This window comes from Ochotona princeps, chromosome 1 (genome assembly GCF_030435755.1).
Source record: "Ochotona princeps isolate mOchPri1 chromosome 1, mOchPri1.hap1, whole genome shotgun sequence".
Classification (NCBI taxonomy): Eukaryota; Metazoa; Chordata; class Mammalia; order Lagomorpha; family Ochotonidae; genus Ochotona; species Ochotona princeps.
The window spans coordinates 159,606,229-159,633,635 of record NC_080832.1 but is presented as its reverse complement, the minus strand read 5'-3'; the positions used below and the strand labels follow the sequence as shown (position 1 = coordinate 159,633,635).

The 27,407-nt window shown below is 39.1% G+C and overlaps 1 protein-coding gene across 1 annotated transcript in view; it reads right to left on the bottom strand.

The window, feature by feature from the left end:
- LOC101532567 (uncharacterized) overlaps positions 1 to 27,407 on the bottom strand; it is a 253,999-nt gene that overhangs the window by 106,982 nt on the left and 119,610 nt on the right. The window contains exon 14 of the mRNA XM_058670437.1: positions 12,756 to 12,916. Coding sequence (XP_058526420.1) covers positions 12,756 to 12,916 — 161 coding nt within the window. The remainder of the gene's footprint in view (positions 1 to 12,755; positions 12,917 to 27,407) is intronic.

Sequence of the window (27,407 nt, the reverse complement as noted above, 5' to 3'; positions counted from 1 at the left end):
CAGAACCCATTTACAAAAATCAGTTGTTTTTCAGAATGAAAAGCAGATCCAACTCACAGAGAAGATGGATCACTTCAGGTCAGTTCCTTTTGACCTTGAGGCCCAGATAATAAGCCTGTGGTTTGCCTAAGTCTAGAACTCAGGAAGTATTTAGGTTTTAGTCTCAGCTACTGATGATGGCATAAGAAATGGAAGAAAGATAGGTAACAGACAGAGGCAATGCGACTGAAGTCTGCAAATGCCAACATACAGATACTACGATGCCAGGTGGAGGGGATGATGGGTGCTGGAAACGCAGTGAGAATGAGTCCACGCAGAAAGCTACTGAGCAGCGTCTGTGGAGGAAAGGTTGTGGTAACCGACATGACAGGGTCACAGTCGTAAGGAAGCATACAGAGAATTTAAAAGACGAAGTTAATTCTCAAGGAAAACCATGGAAATGAGTCTGGCCATTTGTTTCATATTTCTTGCCCAATAATTTTTTTCAACTGTTGAGTAGCAAAATTTAAGTTGACATGTTTGGGGAGACAGAAAGAGTGCAGCCAAGTCAGAAATCTATTTAAAAATAAGAACAATAACCTCCATTCAAAATTCATGAACTAAATTATCTAGAAGAAACTTCTGAAGTCAAATAAATTCCCAAACAATATCAGTTTGAGATATCCTGAGAACTGCTGTTCTTAGGTTTTTCTTGATGCAAACTGTAGCCAGCCAGAATCAGAAAGGTGCCCAAGGTAAGAGTAAATTTAAGTGTTGCCTTTATTGAAATTTATTCTGTTCCTTTTTCTTTAAAGACTTTAAAAAAAATACAAAGAGGAGGATAAACAGAGAGGAAGTTCTTCCATCCACCGGTTTACTCCGCAAGTGGCCACAATGGCCAGAGCTGAGCCAATCCAAAGCCAGGAGCCAGAAACCTCTTCGGGGCCTCCCATGCGGGTTGCAGGGTCCTAAGGCTTTGGGGGTCCTCAACTGTTTTTCCTAAGCCACAAGCAGGGAGCTAGATGAGAATCCAGGCCACTGGGATTAGAACCAGCTCTCAGATGGGATCCCAGCACATGCCAGGTGAGGACTTTGGCTGCTAGGCTAACATGCTGAGCCAACAGCTCTATTCTGTTCTAACCCCATACAGCACAACAAGCATTTCTCATGTTTGTGATATCTCAGCCCAATTCCTGCTTTCTCCCAGGCACATTGATGACATAGGACTCATCAACCATGGCAAACCCATTTGGAATGTGTGCTTACTAAATAGCCTAACATGTTATCTCCTGGATTTCAAAATATTATTGGCCTTTACAATAATGTTTTCACATGCATAATAATGAAGAACAGGAATTTATCTAAAAATGCTACAAGGAGAGAATGCAAAACATTTAGGGACTGATTGGATTTGGAGACCGTGTTGCTATCTAAAATCTGAAACTTGTTTGAATAGTAATTAAGTGACACAAGTATGCTGATCAGAAGAAAAAAATTTTAAAAAATCTCATATTATTCAGAAAAGGATTGATGGCATGACATCTTCTCATTACAACGAGACGAACAGAAAGATTAATGTTGCTCATGTGCAAAAATTTCCAGAATTTTATAAACCATTATCAATAATGAGAACTAAGAAGTAAATATACCAGCTTTTGTCTATGTGAGAGAATGCAGCAACATTTTTTAAGATTAATGTCAGACTTATAACAGGCTTAGAAGACAAACAGCTCTTGTCGCAAATTCCAGGTCACACTCTGTGCAAGATGTGAAAAAGGTGTCTTACTTAAGAATATTTCTGAGGCTGACACAGTCACATAGTAGGTTCATTCTCTGCGTGTGCTTCCGGTATCCCATGTGGGTGCCAGTTTGTGTCTCGGCTGCTCCACTTCCAATCCTGCTTGGGAAGGCAGCAGACGTTTGTCCAAGTCCTTGAGCCCCTACACCCATGTGGGAGATCTGAATGAAGTTCTTGGCTCCTGCCTTCAGATAGCTCAGTTCTGCTGGTTGCAACTTTGGGGGAGTTAATCAATAGATGGGAGGTCTTTCTCTCATTGAATTTCCTTCTCCCTGTAAATCTGCTTTTCAGGGAAAAAAAATTTTTAAATACATTAAAAAAAATACTTCCTCCAGAAAAAGCTTTACATTTCTGGGAATTGCAGATGATCTATTTATCTTCTTGGAATGTGGATCTTCAGAGCTGCTCCTTGTGGAGATGCAGCATGCCTTGTGCTAGGGTGATGACTGTGAAATCCCAAGGGTTTGATACAGCTCTTGTTTCTTATTTTCGCCAAGTTGGCTGCAGGCCAGCTACTCTACAGTGACTCCTTCCACATAAGGACTGTGCGATCCAGAATCCTTTCATCCATTCATCCCACCATCTCAACACAAGCCTCTTTTTGATGTCACTATGCAGAGGAAACAAGAAATTTCCTTACTATGCACTGGTAAGGAAATACATTGAACAGATGGACCCATATTTTCTGTTTCAACTCTTTGGACCTGAAGAATTCTACCATGCTCATTCAACTGCCAAAGGCTTAAGAAATAAAACCTTCTGTGTGTAAACATGAATATAACAAGACACTGATGGGCAGAGAAATGTCTACCAGACACATAAACCATTTTCACAGTCAATAAACAATGTGTTCTTTCAGGTCTTAAGAAGCGGACATTACAACATCCATGTCCATCCTTGACTTCTTCCTAAGCATCTCTGTAGAGCTGTCTCTTTAGTGCCAGGCTTACAATTATGCTAGGGAAGGACTGGCTGAGCTGATGTGGAGGCACATTGAGATTCAGATGTGGCAGTCAGCTGATCAAGTCTCCTGATGCTTAACAAATCTTTACCCCGTGGGACAGGTAAGCACAAATGTCAGAGCAAAAGACACAAAGGTCCAGGACAAAGAAAGAAATTGGGGCTGGGATTTTAGTGAGGCAGACAGATATTAAAAGATATTAAAGACCTTGACTAACCTTTTATGGTTTTTCTCATGTTGTATGAGTTCAGATGTTAAACTAGAAGTAAATTTAGAAGAATTACATTAGTGTTTTTGAAGATGGAATTAGAATACCATGGATGCCAGTTGTTTGCTTTCCCAGAAATTCCCTAAGTAATCTGTGTTTTGCCAATAAATTCACCATTGCTGCATCTTTCAGAAATGTTTATGTGCCATCAGCATATTTAAAACTCTTCAGTTCTAGCTTGTGTTTGGAAAGATGAGAGAATAACTCCCATATGCTGAAAGCATCAATTGAATTAATGATTCTGAAATCATATAAGCCATTGCCATATTACAATTTCAGTAAGACGAAATCTAAAGCACTTTAGGTAACATAAAATACTGAATAATCATGAAAATTAGTGGATTGTGAAATGAATGACCACCTACCGTCACCGATGAAGCTGGCCCAAAACTCTCCAGTTTATTAAAGAAGGCATAAAGTATATGAGAGTGAAAGAATTTACAACGCCTGACGCTCAAAACACACCCACTCAATTGTTTTCTGGATGCTGTTTGAAAACTATTACAACACAACATTATCTATTTTACTGGTCATTTGAGTTTTTGCATCAAATAAATCCCTGTGTTGCTTCATGCTCAGTATTGCCCTTCCTTCATTTGCGTCATGCAGCTTGAATTTGGACCGATTCAAAATTCGAAGTTCCTGGATCTTTAATTCTTATCACTGTGTCAAGTTTGATTTCCAGACAGTTGGCTAAATTAATTCCCTTCACCTCATTCTCCATCTCCCCAACTGAATCAGTGTGCTATCTCTGGAGAAGAATTGCCCGTACCATGCTGTGCTTATTTCCCATTTTCTGCTGAATGCAAAGTGACTAGTTGTGGGCTGTGCTTGAGTGGATCCCAGATAATATGAGATCTCCACACTTCATGTTCAGAATAGAGGACACCATGTAATCTCACTGAATGCTGGATGAAAGAGCTGAAATCTGCTTTTGAATGTGTGTTAGCATCCATAACATGCAACATAACCCGAGTGCTTTGAATGGCTCTCCTTTCAGGATACTCTAATTAGAGTATTGAACAATAGTGCATTTAATCATCCCCTGCAACAGAAACTCTGAAGCAGGTATAACGATAAGCTACAGCCAACACAACAGCATGCTGGGTTGATTTCCCCCCCCATTTTTTCTTTTCTTTTCATGATGTGATTAGTCTGTAGCTGTTTTCAGTATCAGTTCCCCACAGCAGTGAACCAAGTAGGAGAAAATGATTGCATGTCCTAAAGGGGTTTGTCTTGCTCTCTTCCCTTCTAAAAAGAGAAAAGCCAGGCTCTTATCTTCCTATAACCATCAGCCAGAATTTGATCTATGACCACCTTTAGTGCAGGACAGACTAGGAAGTTGTCAAGCATCTGTAATCCTTGGAAGCATCACTGCCAACAAAAAGATGACAAAGACGTCATGACTGTTGGGGTTACAGTCAATGGCATTCAACCCAACACGGAACTGTTTTCACCCATGAGAGAAGTTAGGATGGTCAAAGCCATAAAGTACCACAGTAGATGTCAGCAGTAACTAAATCTTATATTGTTGTTTTATTCATGTAGACATAGATGAGGAAGATTATGATAGGTTGTAGTTTTCACAATCCAAAAATCTAGTGGATTGTGGGGCCAACGAAATAAGAACATTGGTCTCACTTTTACAGTTTCTTATGCATAAAATACGTAATGTGCTGGGAGAAGTTTCGTTAGACAATAACTTTCAAATGAGTACCAACACTTGGCACAGAGATGAAGATGTTGCTTTGGATGCCCACAACCTGAAACTGAGTGCCTAGGTGGGAGTCCTGGCTCTGCTTCATGTTCAGCTTCTATTAAGACACATCAGGAGAAGTATCCATGGTAACTCAGATATTTGCGTCAATACCACCCATCTGGGAGATACAGGTTGAGTTTTAGGCTTCCACATTCAATCTGGCTCAACCCTGACTATTATAAGTATTTCAAGAATGAGCTAACATTTGGAATCAAATATCAGATGAGAGATTCCTTCTCGCTTCCCTCGTGCTCTCTCTCTCTCTCTCTCTCCCCTCTTGCTGCCTTTCAAGCGCATAAAGAACATAAATAAGTTCCTATAAGAACAGGAAACCAAAAGAACAAAGGATATTTAGAAAACAAGAACCCAAACAACCTATATAAGCCTGTATAAACCTGCATCAATCAGTACTGGTACAGAAACAGGGGGACTCAGGGGGAAAGTGGATCGAAGGTCAGTGACTAGAGAGTGTCCTCGGAGGAAGGCATCTGCAGCTTAGGAGCTGGGCTGCTGGAAACCAAGCCACTTCAGCCTCAGGTCATGCACAGGAAAGAAGGAGCACAAGTGTCAACTGAAAGAACAAGCTTCTAACGGTAAGAATCTCCTGTAAACAGTGCTTCATTATGGTATTGCTGAAGAGATCCTTCAAGCACAATGCAAAGAGATGCAGCTGGCCCTATTACCTTCCCCTGTAGGGCAAACCAGAAGTCCTTAAGCAAGTCTCTTTGAGTTGGGCACCTCTGAACTGCTGTCCTACACGACCCCTACCTTGAATTGGGCTGGGGTTGGAGCTTCCTTCTGGAGAGCAAAGTATAGCAAAGGTGAAGACTTGCAGAATCATTAGTTCTCAAATCAATCAGTTTTTAAATCAAATAGGAAATTATTTTCCCACATGGTCCAAATTTAACAACAACAACAACATCAACGACACAAAACCCTTCAGAGATTGGCCCTCCTTCAGGTAAGAGACCGTGCTTTGGGGCTTCATGAAGAAAGTGGGCATGGCAAGAATCGTACGTTGCATACATTAGAGACTAGAGACTCTGAACAGCTTCCCAACCACAGGTAACAAAAGCAGAGCCCCCCACCACTCAACAACAAATTGTGTCAGCCATCCAAACCACGATAAAGACAGTTAAGCCTCTGGATAAACACAAAGCCCAAGCAAAGCCATGATTGTTTTCTTGTAAGACACAACTTGGATGAGTCCAGACTGTTGACCTAGAAAGCAAATCAATAAGTTTCATGAATAACTTCAATTCACCAAAACAGACCAGGTACAATGAGCTTCTTGTTTCAGGCAAAGCAACTTAAGTCAACACTCTCAAAGGAACTTATCTAAGTTTACTGAACTTGTAAATCACAAAAGCTAATTTGTTTGCTTTTAGGTTTAGCCTGTGTTCCCAGCCACCAAGATTTACTCTTGCGCAGTACACATATACAATCATGCTTTGGCTACATGTAGTAAGATAAAAGTATCACTCAGTCAATAAATACCTAATTAAACGTGGACCACCGATACATCACTGTCAGGAATTAGCCACTGCCAAGTGTTAAGTTCTGCTTAACCATTCAGGAACTGATGCTGTTAGCATCATTCCCCTATGGCATCTCGTCTTCACTTCAAGTAATACACAACCTAAAATCTACTTAGGAACTTGACGGCAGTAAAGCAGTTGACATACCATAGAAAGAGCACTGGAGACGGATCCTGAAGTATGAATCGTGTGTTCACAAACAAGCCCCCTAATCACCCTTCACTTCAGCTACACACTCTGTAAAACTGGGATCATGCTATTGTATCACAAGGCTATTGAGAGCCAAGATGAAATAGACACACAGTGATAATACATAGGCTATGAAATTTTGCACAGGTAGATGTGATTACTCTTTTGTCTTGGGAGTGTACAACAAAACTTTCAGTGGATAGCACAGAACAACTGGAAACCTCGAGCAAAGTTTCGTAGCTTAAGATTTGTATGTTTAAACTTCATCTAATTCAGCAGTTACGGTACAGCTTGGGATGACTCTATCAAAGTGCATCAGTGGTGTCCCAGCTCCACTTCTGAATCCAGCTTCTTGCTAATTCAGTTCCTGAGAGGCAGCAGCTGAGACACTCTACTGGGGAACCAAGAGCTGAAATCCCAGCTTGTGAGCATTCAAGCAACAAACCAACAGCCAGGAGGTCTCAGTCTCTCTTCTTCCTAAACACATCTAATTAATCAAGTAAAACACACATGATAAATAAGGCACAAGGTTTAGGTCATCTACCCAAGATCAACAATATTGTATTACTGGTACAATGTTAGAGTTAATATCTGAGATTGGACAACTTTGCCATTTTAGACCTATGAACTCTCAGACTCTTTTTGATGGGAAATGGAAGGACAATGACATTTGGAGAGAGAGCGTAACAAGCTTGTCTGTTCCCCGAGTTTGCATACAAGTGTCTGTTTAACCCCTAGAGTGGGGAATTGAAATAAAGAGGCCATGGGAGTGTCATGAGAGCCTTTTCCAACATTTATTTTCAGGTGTTTAGATTGCCGAGACAAGGATTTCTCTCCAATGTACAATTCATCAACCTCCTTAGTCACTATAAAATCAGTCTGTTCTGTTTGTATGACATAAACAACAAGCCATTTCTTAGGAATGAGGCAGACCATATGTGAAGGTGTTTGAGAAAAGCACAATAGGGAATATGCCAATCAAAGAGGCATCTGCATTTGATTTCAATGTCAAATCACATGTGTGTTATAAAAAAGGAAAGTGTATCACTTTTATTAAAGAATGACTTTCCCATTCCAAAGCGTAGAGTTAACCCATCGCTTCCCTAAGCTGCACATTCAAGTCAGCCAAGTAAATTCCTGGCAGAGAATATAAGACGGTCGGTGTGGCCAGCAACATGCGTGTTTGGCAAACATCTTGGCAATAATGCAGATATGTGTTTTCCAATGAATCATCTTTATCATCAACGTGTTGACAACTATCAAAGGAGATAGCAATTGATAGAAGCAAAAAAAAAAAAAAACTAGGAAAAGATGATAGCAGAATTCTAGTGATATTTCTTTTTTTATAATTGAGATGGATTGATATTGGAAGGAAGTTGGTTGCAGCCCCATTTGCACTGCTTATTAGGCGTATGACCTAAGGCTAGTCTAAACTTCCATTGGTCTGTTTTATAGTACTTGTATACACTGACAGGGCTGCACTAAATCATCCCAAGACCCTTCCTTCTCTGAAACTGTGTGTGAGTCTCTGGATACGGATCCAGTTCTCCACTCCGCTGCCTTTGAATTGTCATAGAAACATTTTAAGGTTGTCTTGTTATTACTGAACCCTCTATGCAGTGGGAGTTAAGTACCTTCCAAAACTGTGCTAATGTGTTTAAATCACTGAACTGACACCTCATGTTTTCAAAAAGTCATTAGCACAATTTACAGAGGTATTTAGTACAAAATGTAGTTTACATCTTGAGAGAAATTTCTATGCAATGATTTACACTAGGAAATAAGGGACAAAATTCACTCTCTAGACAATGAGATGCCAGAGCTCTAGTTGTACAGGCACATGCTACTTGTGCAACTGAAATGACAACATTCACTTTTCCCCTAAAGTTTTCCCTCTTTTAGGAAAAAGTAAAATAAAACTTCCCAACCTTTCTTTAACCTAAAAATAGAGTATTCCCCAGGAAGCCTAGTGAATTCTAGAAACCAATGATAGGACTAAGCCCAATGTACTCTGTCCTACATACATACATACACAATGATGTTCCACTTATGAATGAGGAACAATAAGAGATTAGCAACAACAACTAATACCAGAATAGAATAAAGCATACTGTACTAAAAGTTGTACGAAGGTGATCTTTCTGCAAATACCAGCCTCCATTAGGCTCACCCTTCTCGTGATGATTTGAGATGATACAGTGCCTATATGATGAGATGAAGTGAGACAAATGACGTGACATACAATCAGGCGAGCACACAAACATGACTTGAACACTAGTACTGTAATATTAACACAAAGTGAGGTGACTTCACCTGACTAACGGGAAGAAAACTCTTGTGAAACAGATACACTGGACAAAAGAATAATTCATGACTTTGTGGGATAAAGCAGAAGAGAACGTGATTTTATCTACTCAAAACAGTAAGAATTTGAGACTTCTGAGTTCCCAATTTATCAAGTTTTCCACTTAGAATTTCCAGACCAAAGTTGGTTGTGGGTAACAGAAACCATGGAAGCTAAAATGCCAAATGGTTGGAGAATGCGGTACATGTTCCCTTGTATGCAGGAATTTTATCCACAAAGGTTCAGGTCCATTATTTGGTTACAAGGAATCAGGTGTGTCTTTCTTTAAATTGGTTTTCCTTTATATAGACCAGAGCACATACATGTCAACTCCAAACACTAATACAACTCTTACAAACTCTTCATTTCAAAGAGGCTAAAAACAGTCAAGATTAATAGAGCATGCAAAGGGGCACAACCATGGCCACACCACTGGCAGCATCCAAATGAAACCATTCTGGCTCATAGTCTTATAAGAAGGAAGGTATCTCTTTCTAAGTACCAAAATATGAAATCTCAGGACAGTGCTTGAGTGGCCTATCTCCTGGTCACATGCACACTCTTGAGCCAATCACGGTGGGTGCAGGGTCAGAAGGTGGGTCACAGCATCCTCTTAGGATGTGCTCATTTGTGTGCTAGAATGGAAGACAAGTGAAGAAATTTTGGGGAAAGAAACACACCAACAGGAAGAAACAACAGCCACAGGACAAATTGTCCCAGAACCTCTAAAGTCAGCTTCAGACTTGGCATCATTGATCTTTGCTCCTGACTTTTCTTCTGAAAGTTCTAATATCCCTAGCTTGCCCTTGTTTTTCTGATATTGAATCAGCACGTATTAGAAAATGCTTGTGGGGCCCGGCGCAGCTGCTCAGTGGCTATATCCCTGCTTTGCACTGTCCAGGATTCCATATGGGCATCAGTTCATGTCCTGGATGCTCCACTTCTCATCCAGCTCCTTTCTTATAGCCTGGGAGAGTTGTAGAGGATGACCAAAAGCCCTGGAACCCTGAACCCAAAAGACGCTTCTAGCTCCTGGCTCCTGACTTCAGATCAGCTCAACTCTGGCCATTGTGACCTCCTGGGGAGTGAACCAGCAGACACAAGTTCTTTCTTTCTGTGGCTCCTTCTCTCTGTAAACCTGTCCTTCCAATAAAAATAAACAAATCTTAAAAAAAAAAAGCAGAAAAGAAAATGCTTGCAACTCACAAAGTATCAAGGTATACCTATAAGATCTCACGGTGTCTAAAATGCTGGCAGAGCATTAGCAATCCATCACACAAGCACTTATTTATAAGATGTAAACATCCTGACAGTCAGATCCTGCAGTCGAAAGAGGACAATCTTGATACAGACCTGGCCAGGAATGATCCAGAAGCCAGTGCTTATGATCACCTGCTACCCTGGGCAGCAGGTTGCCTAGTATGAGATGTGTCCAAATCATCATTTCTGTCTGATGCAATCAGAGACAACTCCATTGGATATCTCTCATCAGAAAAAAAGATACTACAGTCAAATTATATCAGAGATTCTTTTTGAACTGTTGGCAGGTACAAAATGACATAAACTTGCTTCTGATTAGTCTCAAGCAATGTGTATGCTCTATGAAATTCGCCAAAATCAACATGCTCAAATGGGACAGGTGTAGCCGGGACTTGGGGACGCGGGAATGACATAAAGGATATACAGAGGAGAATGTGTGCATTTAAACTGTCTGGATTGGAGCAAATGCTTACCACCCAGAGCTGTCCACATCTCTGAAGCGGGGAAATACCACATTCTGTGTTGAATGCTTTTAACAGGGATTTGGAGAGGATTTAGGTAAAAGTTACCCAGTAAATAATTTACTAGCTCTAGTAAAACATCAAGGAAATTATTTAGATGGTGTCTCAGACCATTTAAACAGACGTTTATAGAAAACCCCCCAATCCTCAACTTAGATTCAAAAAGAAATGTGTGTAGTGTTGTTTAACTACCTGCATTACTTTTTGGTAACAATTTCAGTAGGATGAACAGATTGAAAGCAAATAAATTGATATAACAGTCCAAATGGTTAGGAAAGAGAAAGAGGAAGTGATTCCTCATTCATCCTAGTATTAATTATTGAATCAATATTTTCTGATCCTATTCCAGGTACTCCAAGACTTTCAAGAATAGGAGGACTGTAGGATTCCTGCCTAGAATTCTCTGTAGTAAAAGAAAACTGCCGTGAGCAAATATGTGGCGTAAATATGACAGATTCTTTTAACTGGTGGTAGACAGAGTAAAGAACAATAAACAGGTAATAAGAGAGTAGAAGATGGTCAGAAAAGTCCCAAAAATTCAACCAACCACACCAGTAAGAATAAATAACAGCTTTAAGTGAAAGACCTCAAATGACATAATGTACTCTATGTCTAAACAACAGAAAAGGATCCAGTGCCCCTTATCTTAACATTTCAAAAACTTATTTTCTCAAAAATGACCTATCCTTACTGTTAATAGAAATGGTGACCTTTATTATGAATCTACCTGTTATACTCACTATATAAGATATCTTACATATGACAACACTTCCAAAACTTGGTGGAAAAAAGAATCCAATGATGAATTTGTTTTGATGTAACAAGGTTTTTTTTGGAGATCCATATGTAGTTATTTCCTTTTTTAAAAATGATTTATTTTATTTTTATTGGAAAGTCAGATATACAGAAAGGAGGAGAGACACAGAGGAAGATCTTCCGTCCGATGATTCACTCCCCAAGTGAGCCGCAATGGCCGGTGCGCGCCGATCCAAAGCCAGGATCCAGGAACCTCTTCCGGGTCTCCCATGCGGGTGCAGAGTCCCAAGGCTTTGGGCCGTCCTCAACTGCCTTCACAGGCCACAGCAGGGAGCTGGATGGGAACTGGAGCTGCCGGGATTAGAACCCGTGCCCATATGGGGTCCCAGTGCGTTCAAGACAAGGATTTTAGCTGCTAGCCATGCCGCCGGGCCCGTTATATAGTTATTTCATAATACATGTTTTCCATAAAATGTTTGATCACTTCTTATATTCATGCATTTCAAAATTTTTTTGCGCCAAACTAAAATTATCTTTAAATTCTACTTAACAGGTGCACATTATCTTTCAACTTGTGTAATAGCCATAAAATCCCTATTTGATGGGCTATGACTTCAGTCTGACATAGAGAAACTGGCAAAACTGGAATGGATACTCAGTCCAATCTATCTGCAAAGCTTATGGATATGCTTTGCTTTCGTCTCACCTGTTTGTTTTGCTCAACAAATATTTGCTGAACCTCCTTGGAGGAGCTGTGTCCACTGAAATAAGTGGAGTAAAGCATGGTGCATTGTGTTTCTAAAGTTGGCCACATGGAACCTTTCATCCTAACGTGCATCTTGCAATAGGCCTTTTCCAGTCTGAGTCAAGAAGTACAGTCTTTTCTTGCTCTAGCCAATGCTGTGACACATTTTAACCCTTAGATGAGCCTTCACCGATGTGTTCTCCCTGAACTCAAAACACAAGTTTCCAGTGAGCAAAGTACAGTAACAGATGGCCAAACTGGCAGTAAGGGACCCAGTCTGCTGAAGAAAACAGGCCCCTAAACAATAAGAATGCCCCCATGTGCAATTGCAGCACGGTGTACAGTAGCCAAGTCATGGAATCAACCCACATGTCCACCAATAGATCAACAAAACAGGATAGCATTGGTCAAAGTATTTAGATCTCCATATTTAAGTGAATACCAATAAGAGCTGTAAAAACATCACGTCAATGTTTTTAAAGGTATATTTCTTACTGGACTGTGAACTTTTCCAAGTCAGAATATATATCTTATAACCTTCAAAAGACATGTAATCATTAAGGACAGAATGGAGAGTCACTTACTGGCTTCAATCAATGTAACCTTGATCATAAAAACCCAAGATAGAATCACTCACCAAACAGAAAACTGGTGCTGCTCCAGTTCCTCCAGATACGATTTGTTCTGTGAGACATCCTCAGATGCTCCAGCTGCCCAAACAGCTGATTTGTCTTTCACCAGATGATCTGTCAACCTGTGTCGCTTGTCCGAGAAATTAACACATGAAAAAGAAAATATCTGTTAAGAATGGAGAGGAAGTTCATTGATTTGGGCCTATCATCTCCAGAGTGACTTCCAGGTCACTCAGCAAAAAGGACTATCATTATCCTTGGTTTTTGCATTGGCGTTATTGTCTCATATTTTGTAGCAAGTTCTATTTTTGAAAACATCTTTATTGAGTTATTCATATTTGAAAGAAAAAGCACAAGAGGAAGATGGGCAGAGATGGGGGAGAGACAGGAAGGCAGAGAGAGAGAGAAAAGAGAGAGAGAGCTTTCATCTACTGTCTCACCCCCCAAATGGCCAGAGCAGCTAAGGTTGAGGTAGGCCAATTCTAGGGCCAGGAACTCAATCCAAGCCACTCACAAGGGTCGTAGGGATCCACCTGTTTGAGCTGTCCCCTGCTGCCTCCAAAGATCTGCATTAGCATGCTCAGACCCCTGTACTCCAAAATGGAAGCAAGTGCTTCAATCAGCCTCTTAGCCAACTGACTGAGATTCCACGCTGTGGTTCACAGAGCATGGGGCGTTCCACTCTGTATCATCCCACAAGTAACAGCTATCAGAGTAGAAACTCAAATAACTGTGTTCATGACAATTGCATTGAATCTGAACCTTGGATTGCAAAATAATAATAAAAATATTTTAGAACAAAACGAGTACTTGGCCTGAAAAGAGGAAAAATAATCAAGAGTTAGGGATTTTAGATTGTTATTTTATAATTGTGTAAAGACTGGAGGAAAACATAAAATGTAGAACTTTAATGCGAAGACATTATCTGTATAATCATTAGTTGTAGAGGTATTGTTAGTTTAATGTGTGTGTAGATTCCATTTCCCACATCTTTTCTCAAGTATCTTCTATTTTTGTCATGAATTCCTTTTTACTCAGCTATACTTCTTTAAAATGAATTCCTATAACTAACAGGGAAAAAAAGAAGTGCCACTTTAATTAGCTTTTACTGAAAAAAAAGAAGGGAGAAGGCTTTGAGAAAACCTTTGAAATATCCAATCTAAGAAGGCTAGAAGCAGCCAGACATGAGAAGCACAGGACTGGAGTTCACCAGCTCTCCCGTCACTGTGGTCCTCTGCTGGGCTGAGTCACTTCATTCTGGCATTGTCACCAAGAGCTCTTAAAGTCACAGCCTGCAACTCAACAACTAGAATTTCAGCGTCTCTAATTCCTACAGGTCCCTGTAATTCCTTCAAGGATTCTTGGGAGCTCAACTGTGGTGGACAAAGAGAGCTGTAACCTGGCTGAACTATTCTTTCCTCTCCCACAAAGCAGCTCCATTTGAATGTATTGGAGGCTCCAGTACAACTTTATTACAACATGCTACTGTTAAAAAAAAATGATATTTGGAAAGCAACCAGTCTAGAAAAGGAGAAAAATAGACATGACCTGTACTTATAAAAGAGTTTGTTAAAACTCCTTTTTTCCTTTTCTTTAGACTCATCTTACTTGATTGCATGATCATTCTTAAGAGGTGGGTTACTTGAAAATCCTTGATATCACTCGTACAAGTTTTAGCACAACTCTGTAGCTGGAATAGTTAGCAATTGCAACATGTTTTGCTGAGTCTGCAAGTTGCAATAACCAGGTAAAGGAGGTGCGTCATCAAATCCCTGTGAATGCAACAAGACTCATTTCTTCTATTATGACATTGACTGATTTGATTACCTTAAGAACACAATCCAGGGAAGACAACCATTGATTTAAACCACTATTCACTGTGGCCCTTTTTGACTTTCTAAGTCTCTAAAGTGTCCACGATTAAAGTGTTTTGATCAAATTATTTGGCATTATTGTTTTCAACTATCCCATTCTAACTAGAGAGTGCCAAAATCCTTAAAAAAAAAATGAGCACTTTGATTGTCCAAAGTAACTATATTTTATTAGCACACCTTGTCAGGCTACGTAAAATGTCTTTGTCTAAATTTGATCTTATTTTGTAGCTACTTGGGTACTTCATTACCTCTTACACACTACAAAGTTGAAACAAATATCCAGAAATGATGCACCAGAGCCTCTGATGTGCGGACACGTGAATGTGCAAGACAAAATAAATTCAGTTTCGTGTTGGTTCTATTTTTTGAATCAACATGTTTTTAACTAACATAATACTCAAAGACAATTGCTCCACTAAATAAAAGCTTCAACAAATAAAAAAGAAAGACTATTGCCAGACAATAGTCAAGGGCTATAGATAATAATCAAATGAAAAGATATTCAACTTCACTCATTCAAATTTTTAAATAGTCACAAACTCGTTAAAGCTATAGTAGTACGCGATTCTGAACAATTGGTTTGACAAACATTTAAAATCATGAATTTGCAGAAAACTGATATAAACAGGCATTTCATTATTGTTGTTTTTGTTTCTTAGCTTTTTTAAAAACTTATCTCACAAATGGAAAGGCATATTTACAGAGAGAAGGGAGGCAAAGATGTTGCATCTGCTGCTCACTTCTCAAGTGGCTACAGCAGCGAGAGTTCAGCCGATCCAGGACCTGGGAGCTTCCAGGTATCTTATGTGGGAGCAGGATCCCAAGGACTTGGTCAACCTCCACTGATTTTCCACACCACAGGCAGAGTACTTGATGGGAAGTGAAGCAGCTGGGACAGAAAACAGGACCCACATGGGATCCCAGAGCTTGCAAGGGGAAGACTAGCCAATTGCGCCACAGCACTGGGCCCTGTAGTATTTCTTTCCATCAGGCTTATTTCAATGGACGTGGTGGTCTCCAGCTTCACTGGTTAATCTATTAATATCCATCCTGTTTCTTCTAACTAAATTCATGATAGAAACAGGATATAGTATATTTCAATTTTTCCTAGAATCTACCATGATTACAGCGATGTGGTAGACACTCACCAACTAGATTTTAAAGATAATCATATTAGCCACTTATATTCTCATCCCATCAACAAGACTTACCTCTGATTACTAAACCATAAAAAATAAACCTACAAATATTAAAATTCACAACTCATTCTAGTCTCAACTTTTGCATTTCTTTTAAAGAAAATCTAAATTAATTGGCTAAAAATTCTATTCCTCAAGTGAACATTTGGAGCACATAAAATCACCAAAACCAGTTTATTCTCTAACAAATGAGCCGCCAAATGAACAAAAACCGCAGGGTAAGAGTTCTGATACCCCAAAGGAGATAGATATGTACAGGGAATCCTCAGGTCAGTGTCAGCACGCGTGAGCTTGCCCACACCATGATCTAACAACGTAAATGACTCACCAAGCACTCATGGAAGTCAGATAAATGCCAGAGACATGATATTTTAAGTATGCTACTGTCAACATTTTTAAAAAGGAAAACAGACCTTTATGCCTATAAATGTAATCCTGCCTATACCCTGACATCAAGAACACCATCATTCAAATATGAAATTCTTCCAAAACCAATAACTTGTAAATCAGTAATCATGCTTTCAATGTGAAACCGGTAAGGGACTGGGGTTGTGATGGCCTGCAGTGCCGCCATCACATAGAGGTGCCAGTGTGAGAATAAGATGTACTGTTTTCAATACGGATCGCTGTTAATTTGCCTGGGAAGATGACCCAAGACCTTGGGCCCCTGCACCCATGGGAGAAGGTCCTGGCTCCTAGACTCAGTCTGGCACAGGCATATGGAGAGGAAATCAACAAATGGAAGAATTTTCTAGCTCTAGATTTCCCTCCCCAACCCTCTTGATATATCATTCTGCTTTCAACAAAATAACATGAATTCTAAAAAGAGAGGGAGAGAGAGAAAGAGAGAGAGAGAGAGGGAGAGAGGGAGAGGGAGAGAAACTGGACATATAAATTTAGTTACAGAATAGTAAAATGTATATGCGTAAATATTCATGTACAGACACAAGCAGAGAGCTGGGTTGAAAGTGGAGCAACCAGGACACAAAGTGGCAACCATATGGTGTGCCAGCACTAGCAGGTAGAGGATTAGCTTGCTATGCCACTGTGCTGGCCCATGGACTGCAGTTTTAACCTAAAAAGTGAAAATCATGTTTGTCCTATGTAGATTATGCTATTTTTATGAAAAGAAATTGACACAGATACATACTTAGCATAATTCATTTACACATATATGATAATTAGGGTGGGAGATAACCCCTAAAATGTTATAGAAATTAGGATTCAAGCATTATCTTCTACAAAACACTGTGTTACATAGGTGTTGACTATTTAATGTTCTTCCTTGTACATTTAGGATAGTGATATCATGTAATATTAAGCATAAACTATTTTAGGAACAGAATCTCCAAGTTATCCGAGCTCATGACATTGAGGCCTATTTACTTGCGTTATACGGCAAGAAGTAACACTTAGGTCCCATCACGGCATTTAAAGATTTTGTCCTCTTAGCTAGAATTCCTTCCAAGAGCCCATCAGGTGATGGAGAAGGATGCGGATGACCGGGAAGGTGAACAAGGGTTTGTAGGCCCTTGGATTGTGACAGCAGTGCAGTCCGTGGGAAAGCATTAAGGTGTCAACACAGCTAAGCTCCACTTGGCAGCAGCATTTCTTCACCAAACCCTTTGTGTGAGTCTCTGGAGAAAATTGCTCACCTACTCATCTGGTCAGATGAAGACCAGGGACACTGTTTTTCTCAAAGCAAAGAGCCTTCAAGAGAGGAAAGATCATCAAGGGCTGAATCCTGAGGATTACAAATGCTGTTGAATAGTCCCAGGAAGATTATAAGCAAGTGGTCCTGGAAGCTTTAATTCTGGTTCCAAATGATTCTCACCAGTTTTTAAGATGGCAGGGGAGGACAGTTTGGGGTGATATTCCAAGGGACTTGCATTAGTAAGGCCACAGGGCGGCAAGCCACAGATAACAAATACCAGAAGTACCTTAAGTATCAAAGCAAAGATGATGTCATATTCATTTCCAGAAGGTTCTATTATTGTCTTCCAAATTAAAAAAAAAAAATCATTGCAGCTCCAGCTTAAATACAGCCTAAATCTGGAGGCCATGCAACAAGTATATTGTCACCTCTTTTCATTCAAGCTGGTGTGTTCGCCAGAACATATTACAGGGTGGACTTTCAATCAACTGCTCAAACAAGGCATCCTTCAACATACATCTCAAGATTCATTTATGTGGAGACACCTGCAGTCATTAACGCTGTCCAGCTTCTGTTCCTCCCCCGTGAAAGACAGCTGGTCTTCCTGACCACTGAGGACCACGTGTTCTGATTGTTCTCAGACTACTCATATTTGACACTGGAGTTCAATACTAATATCAGTGTCCCACTGTTCTTCTATGAATGACCTAGGTTAGTATCTTGGACACCAACTGACAGTCCCAATCAGTTCCTGAAATTATGAAAAGTTGAGAAAAAATAACAGGTTTTTATACTGGAGTGCAACAAGTCCCATTGAGACTGTTGACCATCAAGAAGGTGATGTGTCTCTTTAGAAAGGAGCGCTTTCATACCTACTTGCTGTACTAAGTTTCATCTCTAGCCGCAGTACTAAGAAGAGTACTTCTGGCCCTGCACTCCAACAGTGCTGACAGCAATGAGACTGCTCCCAGCAGGTACATGCTACTTCTGGAAGCAATTCAGAGTCAATTAATAATTTGTGAAATGTAACAGTAAAAATAGAATGAATCAGAATAGCTTAATTGAATCAGAAAACCCAGAAAAAAATAATTGTAATTGTAATGAATTGCATTCATTCATATCACAGCCTTCTTAGCCTTTCTCCTAATTCCAAATTATAAGGCCAACCAATGAAATGGGGATTTTTGCAAAAGTATTAAAAAGGCTAAAATTAGACCTAAATGATGATAGATGTTTCATGGACATATTCTTTTCTTGGTTTCCCAAAAACAATACATAAAACTCCCTGGTTGGGTTTGGTTAAGACTCCAGTTACAACTCCCATGTCCCACAGCGGAGTGGCAGAGTCAGACTTCCAGCTGCTCTTTCCAATTCCTGCTTCCTGCCGGCGTAGACCCCTGGGAGACTGCAGTCCTAGCTGAAGGAGTTGGGTTCTTTCCACCAACTGGCAGAGTAGGGTGAAATGTTGCACTACTGGCTTTGATCTGGCCTAGTGCAATGTGTTGAGGATATTTGAGGAGTGGCCCAGTGATATTCTCTCTCCTCCTTAGAAGAAAAATATCCAATACACAATATGCACTGAAAGAATGTGTACTTTACGTCACACTTTTGTGTTTCCCTGCCTAGAAATTCCCTCTCGGTTTCTCTATCCCAGACCATAAGTCAATGACACAGAAACCTAACATAGTGGAGACAAGAAGAAACAAGTTTTTCAGAATTATCTTACAACTGATTGAAATATGGATTCTAGAGTCAGACAGTTGGCGTCAATGCCCAGATTTGGACTTAATAGCAACATCGTTTCTCTTAAATCATGCCTTAGTTTTTCTCACTTGTACAATTGGGAATAAAGATTGCAGCAGTTTCTAAGGCACATCATTTGATGTGGAAGATTGACCACATTTCTCAGCTCCCAGGAATTTAACACCTGTACAGGACTCCTCTTACTCTTACAAATTTGACAGAACTTTCTGATCCCCAAGCTTTCTTCTTGAAGATAGACTGTGATACGGAAGTGGTCACACTTGCAAATACTGCAGGTGACCATTCTGAGTTATTTGATGAAATGGTGGCACAGAATTTACACGTAAGATGAGAAAATGGAAAGACTGAAGCCAGTCTTCAGATCAGGCATGAAACTGTCCCTAAAAATCTACGTAGTCAAATGTGACTTAATGGCAGAGATTTTTTCTGAGAAATGCTTTGTCAAGCAACTTTTGTCATTGAAGAGTACACTTCTACAAGCTAAGACAATTATCACATCACTAGATGACATATGAGTGAACTTCACAAAGTTCATGGACATTTGAATTAAAACATTAATGTTTTTTGTGCAAAAATTTGAAATAAATGCACACCTCAGGCTTTCAGATAGTAAAAATGAAAAATGAGTACTTTGAAAAATAACTATACTTGAATTTCTAACTCTTCTCGATTCCATTTTCTACAAACTTTGTGAAGTGCCTTTTTGTACTCTTACAGGTCTACCACTGTGTATGTATATGATACCTCACCACCCAAATTTCCTTATGCAGTACATGGCCACATCTTTTAAGTCAGGAAATTGGAAAACTAGGATGGTGGTTGAAACATCATGGAAGGGAAGAGATCACAGTGGAAAGAAATCCTTTTGCTTTTGTTTTATACCAGTCTGACTGACTATTTAAAACTCAGCCATTGGATCTAAGTCAATACCAATTTGGGAAATGCTTGTGTACCTGATATTGCCAGTACAATCGATGTGAACGTTGCTTTCCAAGGCCTGCCTACATAACTTAGACATGTTTATGGAGATTATTGCGTTACAAAATTCATGAAAACCATGATCATGCCAAATGAATCACTGGAGGAATGCATCATCAGCTCATTTCCCAATCACCCTGCCCAAGCTACAAAGTCTTGTCATCTATTTAATTCAACAGCTTTAAGAACTCTGATTCAGGTGTAATAAAATTCTATTGGCAATGTGGATTTCTCAAACATCAGCTACTTTAGTGTATCTTGCACTTCAAACCCTGCTTTGAACACCAAATCACTTTCTACCTGGAAATACATGTTAGGGGATGATGTTTTCAAGGTCTTTCTCCAGCCTTCCTCTTACCTTAGAGTGTAGCCCACCGTCCTCTTTTAGGAAATTGATATCACCGTCCTTAGGGCAGGAACCAATTCTATTAGAATTATTCCCTATGGTTAAGAAGAAAAAAGTGGGAAAAAGCATATTACAGATTTTCAGTGCAGAGATATGGAAGCTTATACTGCTGAAATCCAAGAGGTGATATAAATCCTGACAAATTGAAGCAACATCAAGAATTCTAACAAACGAGGCTCCACGTTGTTCTATGGTCCTGGTCCTAATTTAGACTGTGCATGAACTTCAAGTTGAACTTAACTATCAACCACAGCAGCAGCATATAATTTACAAGCAGCTGCTGCCCCTAACCTGCTTTCCTACCTCATCTGTGTGGGTTTCTGTATCACCAGCAATGTTTCTGGGTTTTTTGTTTCCCAAAAAATGTTCTCGGGACCCTCATATCAGTGGTGCTTTACGAAACTTTGAGATTGGGGAGGTTTGTTTTCTGCCTATTCCCAGCGCATTCCACTTGGGCTACTATTGTCCTGCTGTCATATATGGACGAGTTCTTTCGTCACCTCGGCCCTAGTGATGTTTTAGACTGGACAGTTCTCCGCAGTGGAGATTGTTACGTGCTTTTACACAGTAATGTTCCACACCTCTTCCAACCTTCCAGAACGTCCTCCCAGTTGTGCCAACCAAAGCTCCCATTAAACAGCTGAGAAATTCAATCCTGGTCCCACTTGATCTCAAAGAGCATATATGCAAAGCTCCAATTGCATCTGATTAGAGAAATGACATCTTTTTACTAAAAATTTAAAACATTGAAAAGTATATTCGTGTCTCACTGCTGATGGAACAGATTTTATAGTAATCTTTAAATCTCTAAATTTTATGATGTAAAGCCAATCTATTTATCTTCTTACTATTTTTTTATTCATTAATTACATTGTATTATGTGTCACAGTTTCCTAGGTACTGGGATTCGCCCCACCCCTCCCCAAACCCTCCCACCATGGTGGATTCCTCCACCTTGTTGCATAACCACAGTTCAAGTTCGGTTGAGATTCCCTCATTGCAAGCATATACCAAACATAGAGTCCAGCATCTTATTGTCCAGTCAAGTTCAACGGCTTCTTAGGTATACCCTCTCTGGTCTGAAGACAGAGCCAGCAGAGTATCATCCCAGTCAATTAAAAGCGCCAACATACCATCAGTAAAAATTTACATCATTATGGAATTAATTGACATAGTAATGAGTAACCAATATGGTAAAAGTAAATGCAAGTTCTTAACCACCTTCTGTGACCACCTCATTGACATTTCAATTTTAGTTTATACACAACATATAACATACATAACATAACTTGTTATACATAACATCGTGTCATCTTAAATTAAGGTGAACATGTGGAATTTAACCTTCTGGGATTGGCTCATTTCCCTTAGCATTATGGTTTCCAGTTTGGCCCATTTGGCCACAAAGAACTGCATTTTGTTTTACCATATGATCCAGCAATAGCACTCCTAGGAATATATCCAGAACACTTGTTTTATGAGAAACCAACATGCACTCCTATGTTCATAGCAGCACAATCAGTAATTGCAAAAACATGGAAGCAGCCAAAATGCCCATCAACAGAGGATTGGATAAGAAAGCTATGGTTCATCTACTCCATGGAATACTACTCAGCTATTAAAAAAAACAAAATGCAGTTCTTTGTGGCCAAATGGGCCAAACTGGAAACCATAATGCTAAGGGAAATGAGCCAATCCCAGAAGGTTAAATACCACATGTTCACCTTAATTTAAGATGACACGATGTTATGTATAACATGTTATGTTATGTATGTTATATGTTGTGTGTAAACTAAAATTGAAATGTCAATGAGGTGGTCACAGAAGGTGGTTAAGAACTTGCATTTACTTTTACCATATTGGTTACTCATTACTATGTCAATTAATTCCATAATGATGTAAATTTTTACTGATGGTATGTTGGCGCTTTTAATTGACTGGGATGATACTCTGCTGGCTCTGTCTTCAGACCAGAGAGGGTATACCTAAGAAGCCGTTGAACTTGACTGGACAATAAGATGCTGGACTCTATGTTTGGTATATGCTTGCAATGAGGGAATCTCAACCGAACTTGAACTGTGGTTATGCAACAAGGTGGAGGAATCCACCATGGTGGGAGGGTTTGGGGAGGGGTGGAGAGAATCCAAGTACCTAGGAAACTGTGACACATAATACAATGTAATTAATGAATTAAAAATAATAAATAAATTTTTAAAAATCTTACTATTTTTATGGCTCAGAAATATGTACATGGCCTGCCTTGGCTAGTTTCTCAACTAATACATCAATGTGTTTTCAAGGGTTGTTTTCATCGGGGTCTGCGGGCTCCCTTCAGGTTTGCTGTCTCCTGGCAGAATTCATTTTCTTCTCAGACTTCTCATGCTGGTCTGTTCACGTCTGAGTCTACAGGAGCAGGCTGTAGCCTTTTCATGCTTTTGGGCTCTCCAACACCTCTTCTGCTTTCAACCTAAGAAAAGTCTGTGCTTAAAAGCTCATGTGATACTGCTCAGTTGCGTAATCTCCCTTTTGTTGAGTATCAGAGGCTGGGCAAGTTTGGAAGAGCATTTTAGAAATCTGCCTATGAGAGCTGTTGCGATCCTTTGCCTGTGGCTTCAGCTCCCTACTTATGGCCTAAGAGAGCAACAGAAAACAGCCCAAGTCCTTGGGCCCCTGCACCTGTGTGGGAGACCCAAGGGAGGCTCCTGGCTCCCAACTTCAAACTGGCTCAGCTCTGATCATTTCAGCCACTTGGGGAGTGAAACAGCAGATGGAGGCACTCTGTCTCTCTCCCTCTGTCTTTATAATTCTTTCAAGAAAAATAAATAAATCTTTTTTAAAAAATTGTGCTGACCAGGAATCATTTCTGATTTAGTAGAACTTTCCTATACACATGTAAAAATATAATAATGTTAAATAAAAATATTTCTACCAAAGAAGTTGATTCCTAAAAGTCTTTAATGCTTTCTCTCTTCCCATGTTAAATGTTCTTTATGCTAAAACTGATCTTCATGTTTATAAAAACATATGCTAATATGATAATGGATAATTAAGATATGTGCCATATAATAATTGTAATATGTGTTAATGATTATACATAATATAAAAGTTCACAAACTACATTTTTAACCTAATTATAAGCATGCCATATAAAAACTCTCAAATCTTTGTGGAAAACAAGATAAGAAAATAAGCTAACTGTAGTATAAACATTTTTTTGGAAAGTGCATTTTTTTCCACTGTTATACATTCCCATGGAGTTTTGAAAACCTCTTTGATATGTAGTTTATATTCTTTACAGCCAATAAATTGTGCTTCTTATTTGCTTCATATTAAGTAATATAATCCTTGAGTAATAGTTTTTAATCACTGCATAGTGGCATCTCCAATGCTTTTATTCAGCAAACTGCCTTTGGGTTGTTTACTTGTATTATACTGAAGAAATGCCGCAAACATTTTTCTTTTCATTTGTTATTTTTTTTAAAAGAGCATCTAAGATCAGCAATGCTAAATCATACATCCAGAAGTCTCACCTTTCCATCACAACAAGAATGATCAAAATTCATACTGTTGCCAGTGATATGGGAAAAAATCCAAATAACCACAGGCTTGTCTAATCTGCTATCTTTGTAATTTTCAGTTGTATTTACTTATTAGACAAAACAGTGATATTAGCTGTGATATTTTTCATTTAAAATCTGTAAAGTTCACAAGTATGGGTATTTATGCCTTTTTGTACCGTAAATCTCTTTTGATTATTCTTTCTGGCTTCATTCATTATATAAAATTTAAAATTTTCTGTTACTTTCAAAAATTAAAAACAACAACAAGCTAACAAATCAGAAGATCTAGAAGACATGGATAGATACCTGAACACATACAATTTACTAAAACTGAATCATGAAGTCATTAAAAACCTAAGTAGACCTATAACCAGGATGGAGCCCTATAACCAGGACAGATATCTAATTGATAATTAAATCCCTTCCAAAATGGACCAAAAGAAGTTACTCCAACCCTCCAAAAGCTATTCAAAATAGTAGAAAGGGGACAATCCTTCCAAACACTGTGAAGGTAGCTTTACCTTAATGCCAAAGCCAGATAGAGACACAACAAAGAAAGAGAATTATGGATGGATAGCCCCAATGAACACAGATGCAAAAACCCACAACAAAATACAAGCCAACAGAATCCGATAGTACTTTCAGACAGATGATTCATCCAGGCCAGGTAGGATTTATCCCTAGAATGAAGGAATGGTTTCACATGCACAAATCAACACTACATCAACAAAATGAAGAAAAAAATCCATAGGATCGTCTCAATAGGTGAAGAGAAGGCATTTGATAAAAACCCAGCATCATTTCATGCTAAAAGCCCTAATCAAAGCAAGCATGGAAGGAACACAATTCTACAACACAATCAATGAAAAGCACAAGAAGCCCAATGCCAGCTTCACACTGATTTACCATCATTTGGTATCATTGCTTCGTTGTCTGAAACTTATTTTTCCTCCTTAACTTTGCTTTCGGGATTTTCACGTTCCCTTGGCTGCTCAGTAGTTTGACAATGATATTCCTGTATGAATTCCTTTGTATGTATGTACCTCTGGGGACTTAACGAAGATCAGCCGAGATTTTACGAAATTTGGGCAACTTTCAATCAATAAAAATAATGCATATTTTCTTCCATTTTTTAACCTTTCCTTCTATTATTTCCACTGCCTGGATGCTTCCCCCAGGTGCATTAGTAGGGAGCTGGGTTAGAAATTGGACAGCCAGGACTCAAACCAGTGCTCAAACATAGAATGCCAACATCCCAGGTAACAGTTCAAGACACAGCGACACAGTGCCAGACCCCACACGACTTATTTTTCACATACAGACTGATGATATACAAGACACTAATGTGCCTGCCCTGACTGGGTTCGACGTCACATCTTTTCCACATCTGGTATCTTTGTCCCACTCCAAAATCCACAACAGGCAGTGTCAATTAGGTCCTTAGTAAGGCGCTCGGTGAGCATCACCGTGGTTGAATGCAGCCTGGTCCTGAGTCAAGGACTCACGGGGTGGGGGAGAGTCTCTATACGCTCATCTTCCGCATGTGTGTGCTGCTCAGGAGAGACCAGTCTCCACAGTTCACAGACCATCTCCCACCCTGCATTCCTGATGGCCTGACTCCCCAAAGGGTTCCTTCGGATTTTTTTGTCCAGTGGCTACTTAGAGCAGAAGAGCTAGTATAGAAAGTATACCACAGCTAAAGCTACAAGGTTGCTTCACGATTTAGTTAAAAAGTATCCATGAATGTTCATGAACTTATCACAGGTTACTGAGTGATGATATTATGTGTTAGTTAATATAGTGTAAGATAATTATTTTGAAAAAAAACATTTTATTTTATGAGATTATTAGCTGTCCACTATTTTTATATTGAGAATAGTAACATGTTTGCAAATAACATTGACCTGCTGCTGTCTGGGAAATGTGTCAACTAGGATCACCCAGAAAAAAAATAAAATAAATGAAACAGTCATATTTATAATAATTCATGAGGCGCATAAAGAAAACACTTGTCAGATTCGTACAATGCTATAGTACCTTATCTATATATAAATGCATATGCTTATAAGAATCTATTTTCCAAGTGTTGTGCTAATCTTTTTATTTGGCATATTTTTAATGGTTTTTTCCAAATGACCTTTGAAAAATTAATCAAGGATCTGACACTGTCCTTCGGAGAAATATAAGGAAAGAATACTGCTTATAATAACTTTTGCATGAAAAACAGCTAGAAAATGACAAAACAAACATTAATACTGAAAAAAAATTAAAGCCTGAAAATGGAGCCAACTGAAAAATGGTGCTTTCTCCTCAGTAATATTTGTATGCATCTCTGAAATTCCATTTCCTTTTATTTCCTATACCATTGTCTTTATTACTTGAGATCAGATGGATTTTGTGAAACAATTTGCTAAGTAATACACGTCATATTTCTCCAAGCTCTAGAGAAGATCTTAAATTAAAGATTAATAAAAAGAACAGAAAATATGGTTAAAAAAAATATAAAAGAACCTAGAAAAATGCAGGCAATTAGGTAAGATGGAAATCTAGAAAGAAATTAAATTTAGTTGTAATACATTTCCTATTCTTTTCGTTGAGAAAATTGCTACTGAAAGGAAGGGGTTTTTTTTTCTCCCCTGGAATTTAAATGTTAAGCTGCCAGATGTGTGTCTCATGCTTGAAGAGTCGAAGCTTTGCATTATTTAGCATATTAAGAATCACAGAATTTTAAAAAGGGCTCCTTTATTGCCTCGAGGTTCCAATTAAGTAAACCTTAGCTTGGTACATTTAAAACTTGCAATACATGAGACTTTGCTCTTTTATTTCCCCTGTAGTCAAGTCACATCTATATAATAAATATGGAAAATCTTTAAGATGATATCATTTTTCTTTTGCTTGAGGAATTAAATCTATCTATTATTTTAAGAAGTTTTTAATAGAGGCCAGCAATCTAGAAGACAACTAAAAATTCAAGAATACTTTTTAATCATGGCAAGTTTCTTTTTCTTGTTTATACCAAAGATTCTATGTTTCATACAGGCGCTTCCCATCCATCCATCACCTTCCTCTTCCTTCCTCTGCTTTTAACCACGATTCCAACCGTTCTACTCTCATGAGACGAAGCCAGTGGGAAGCACCAAGAGCCTAGGCCTTGGATTGGATCTTAGAGGCTGTTTCTGGGCTCCTGTGCACCTGTCTGCCTCTCCACTGTACACGTTGTCT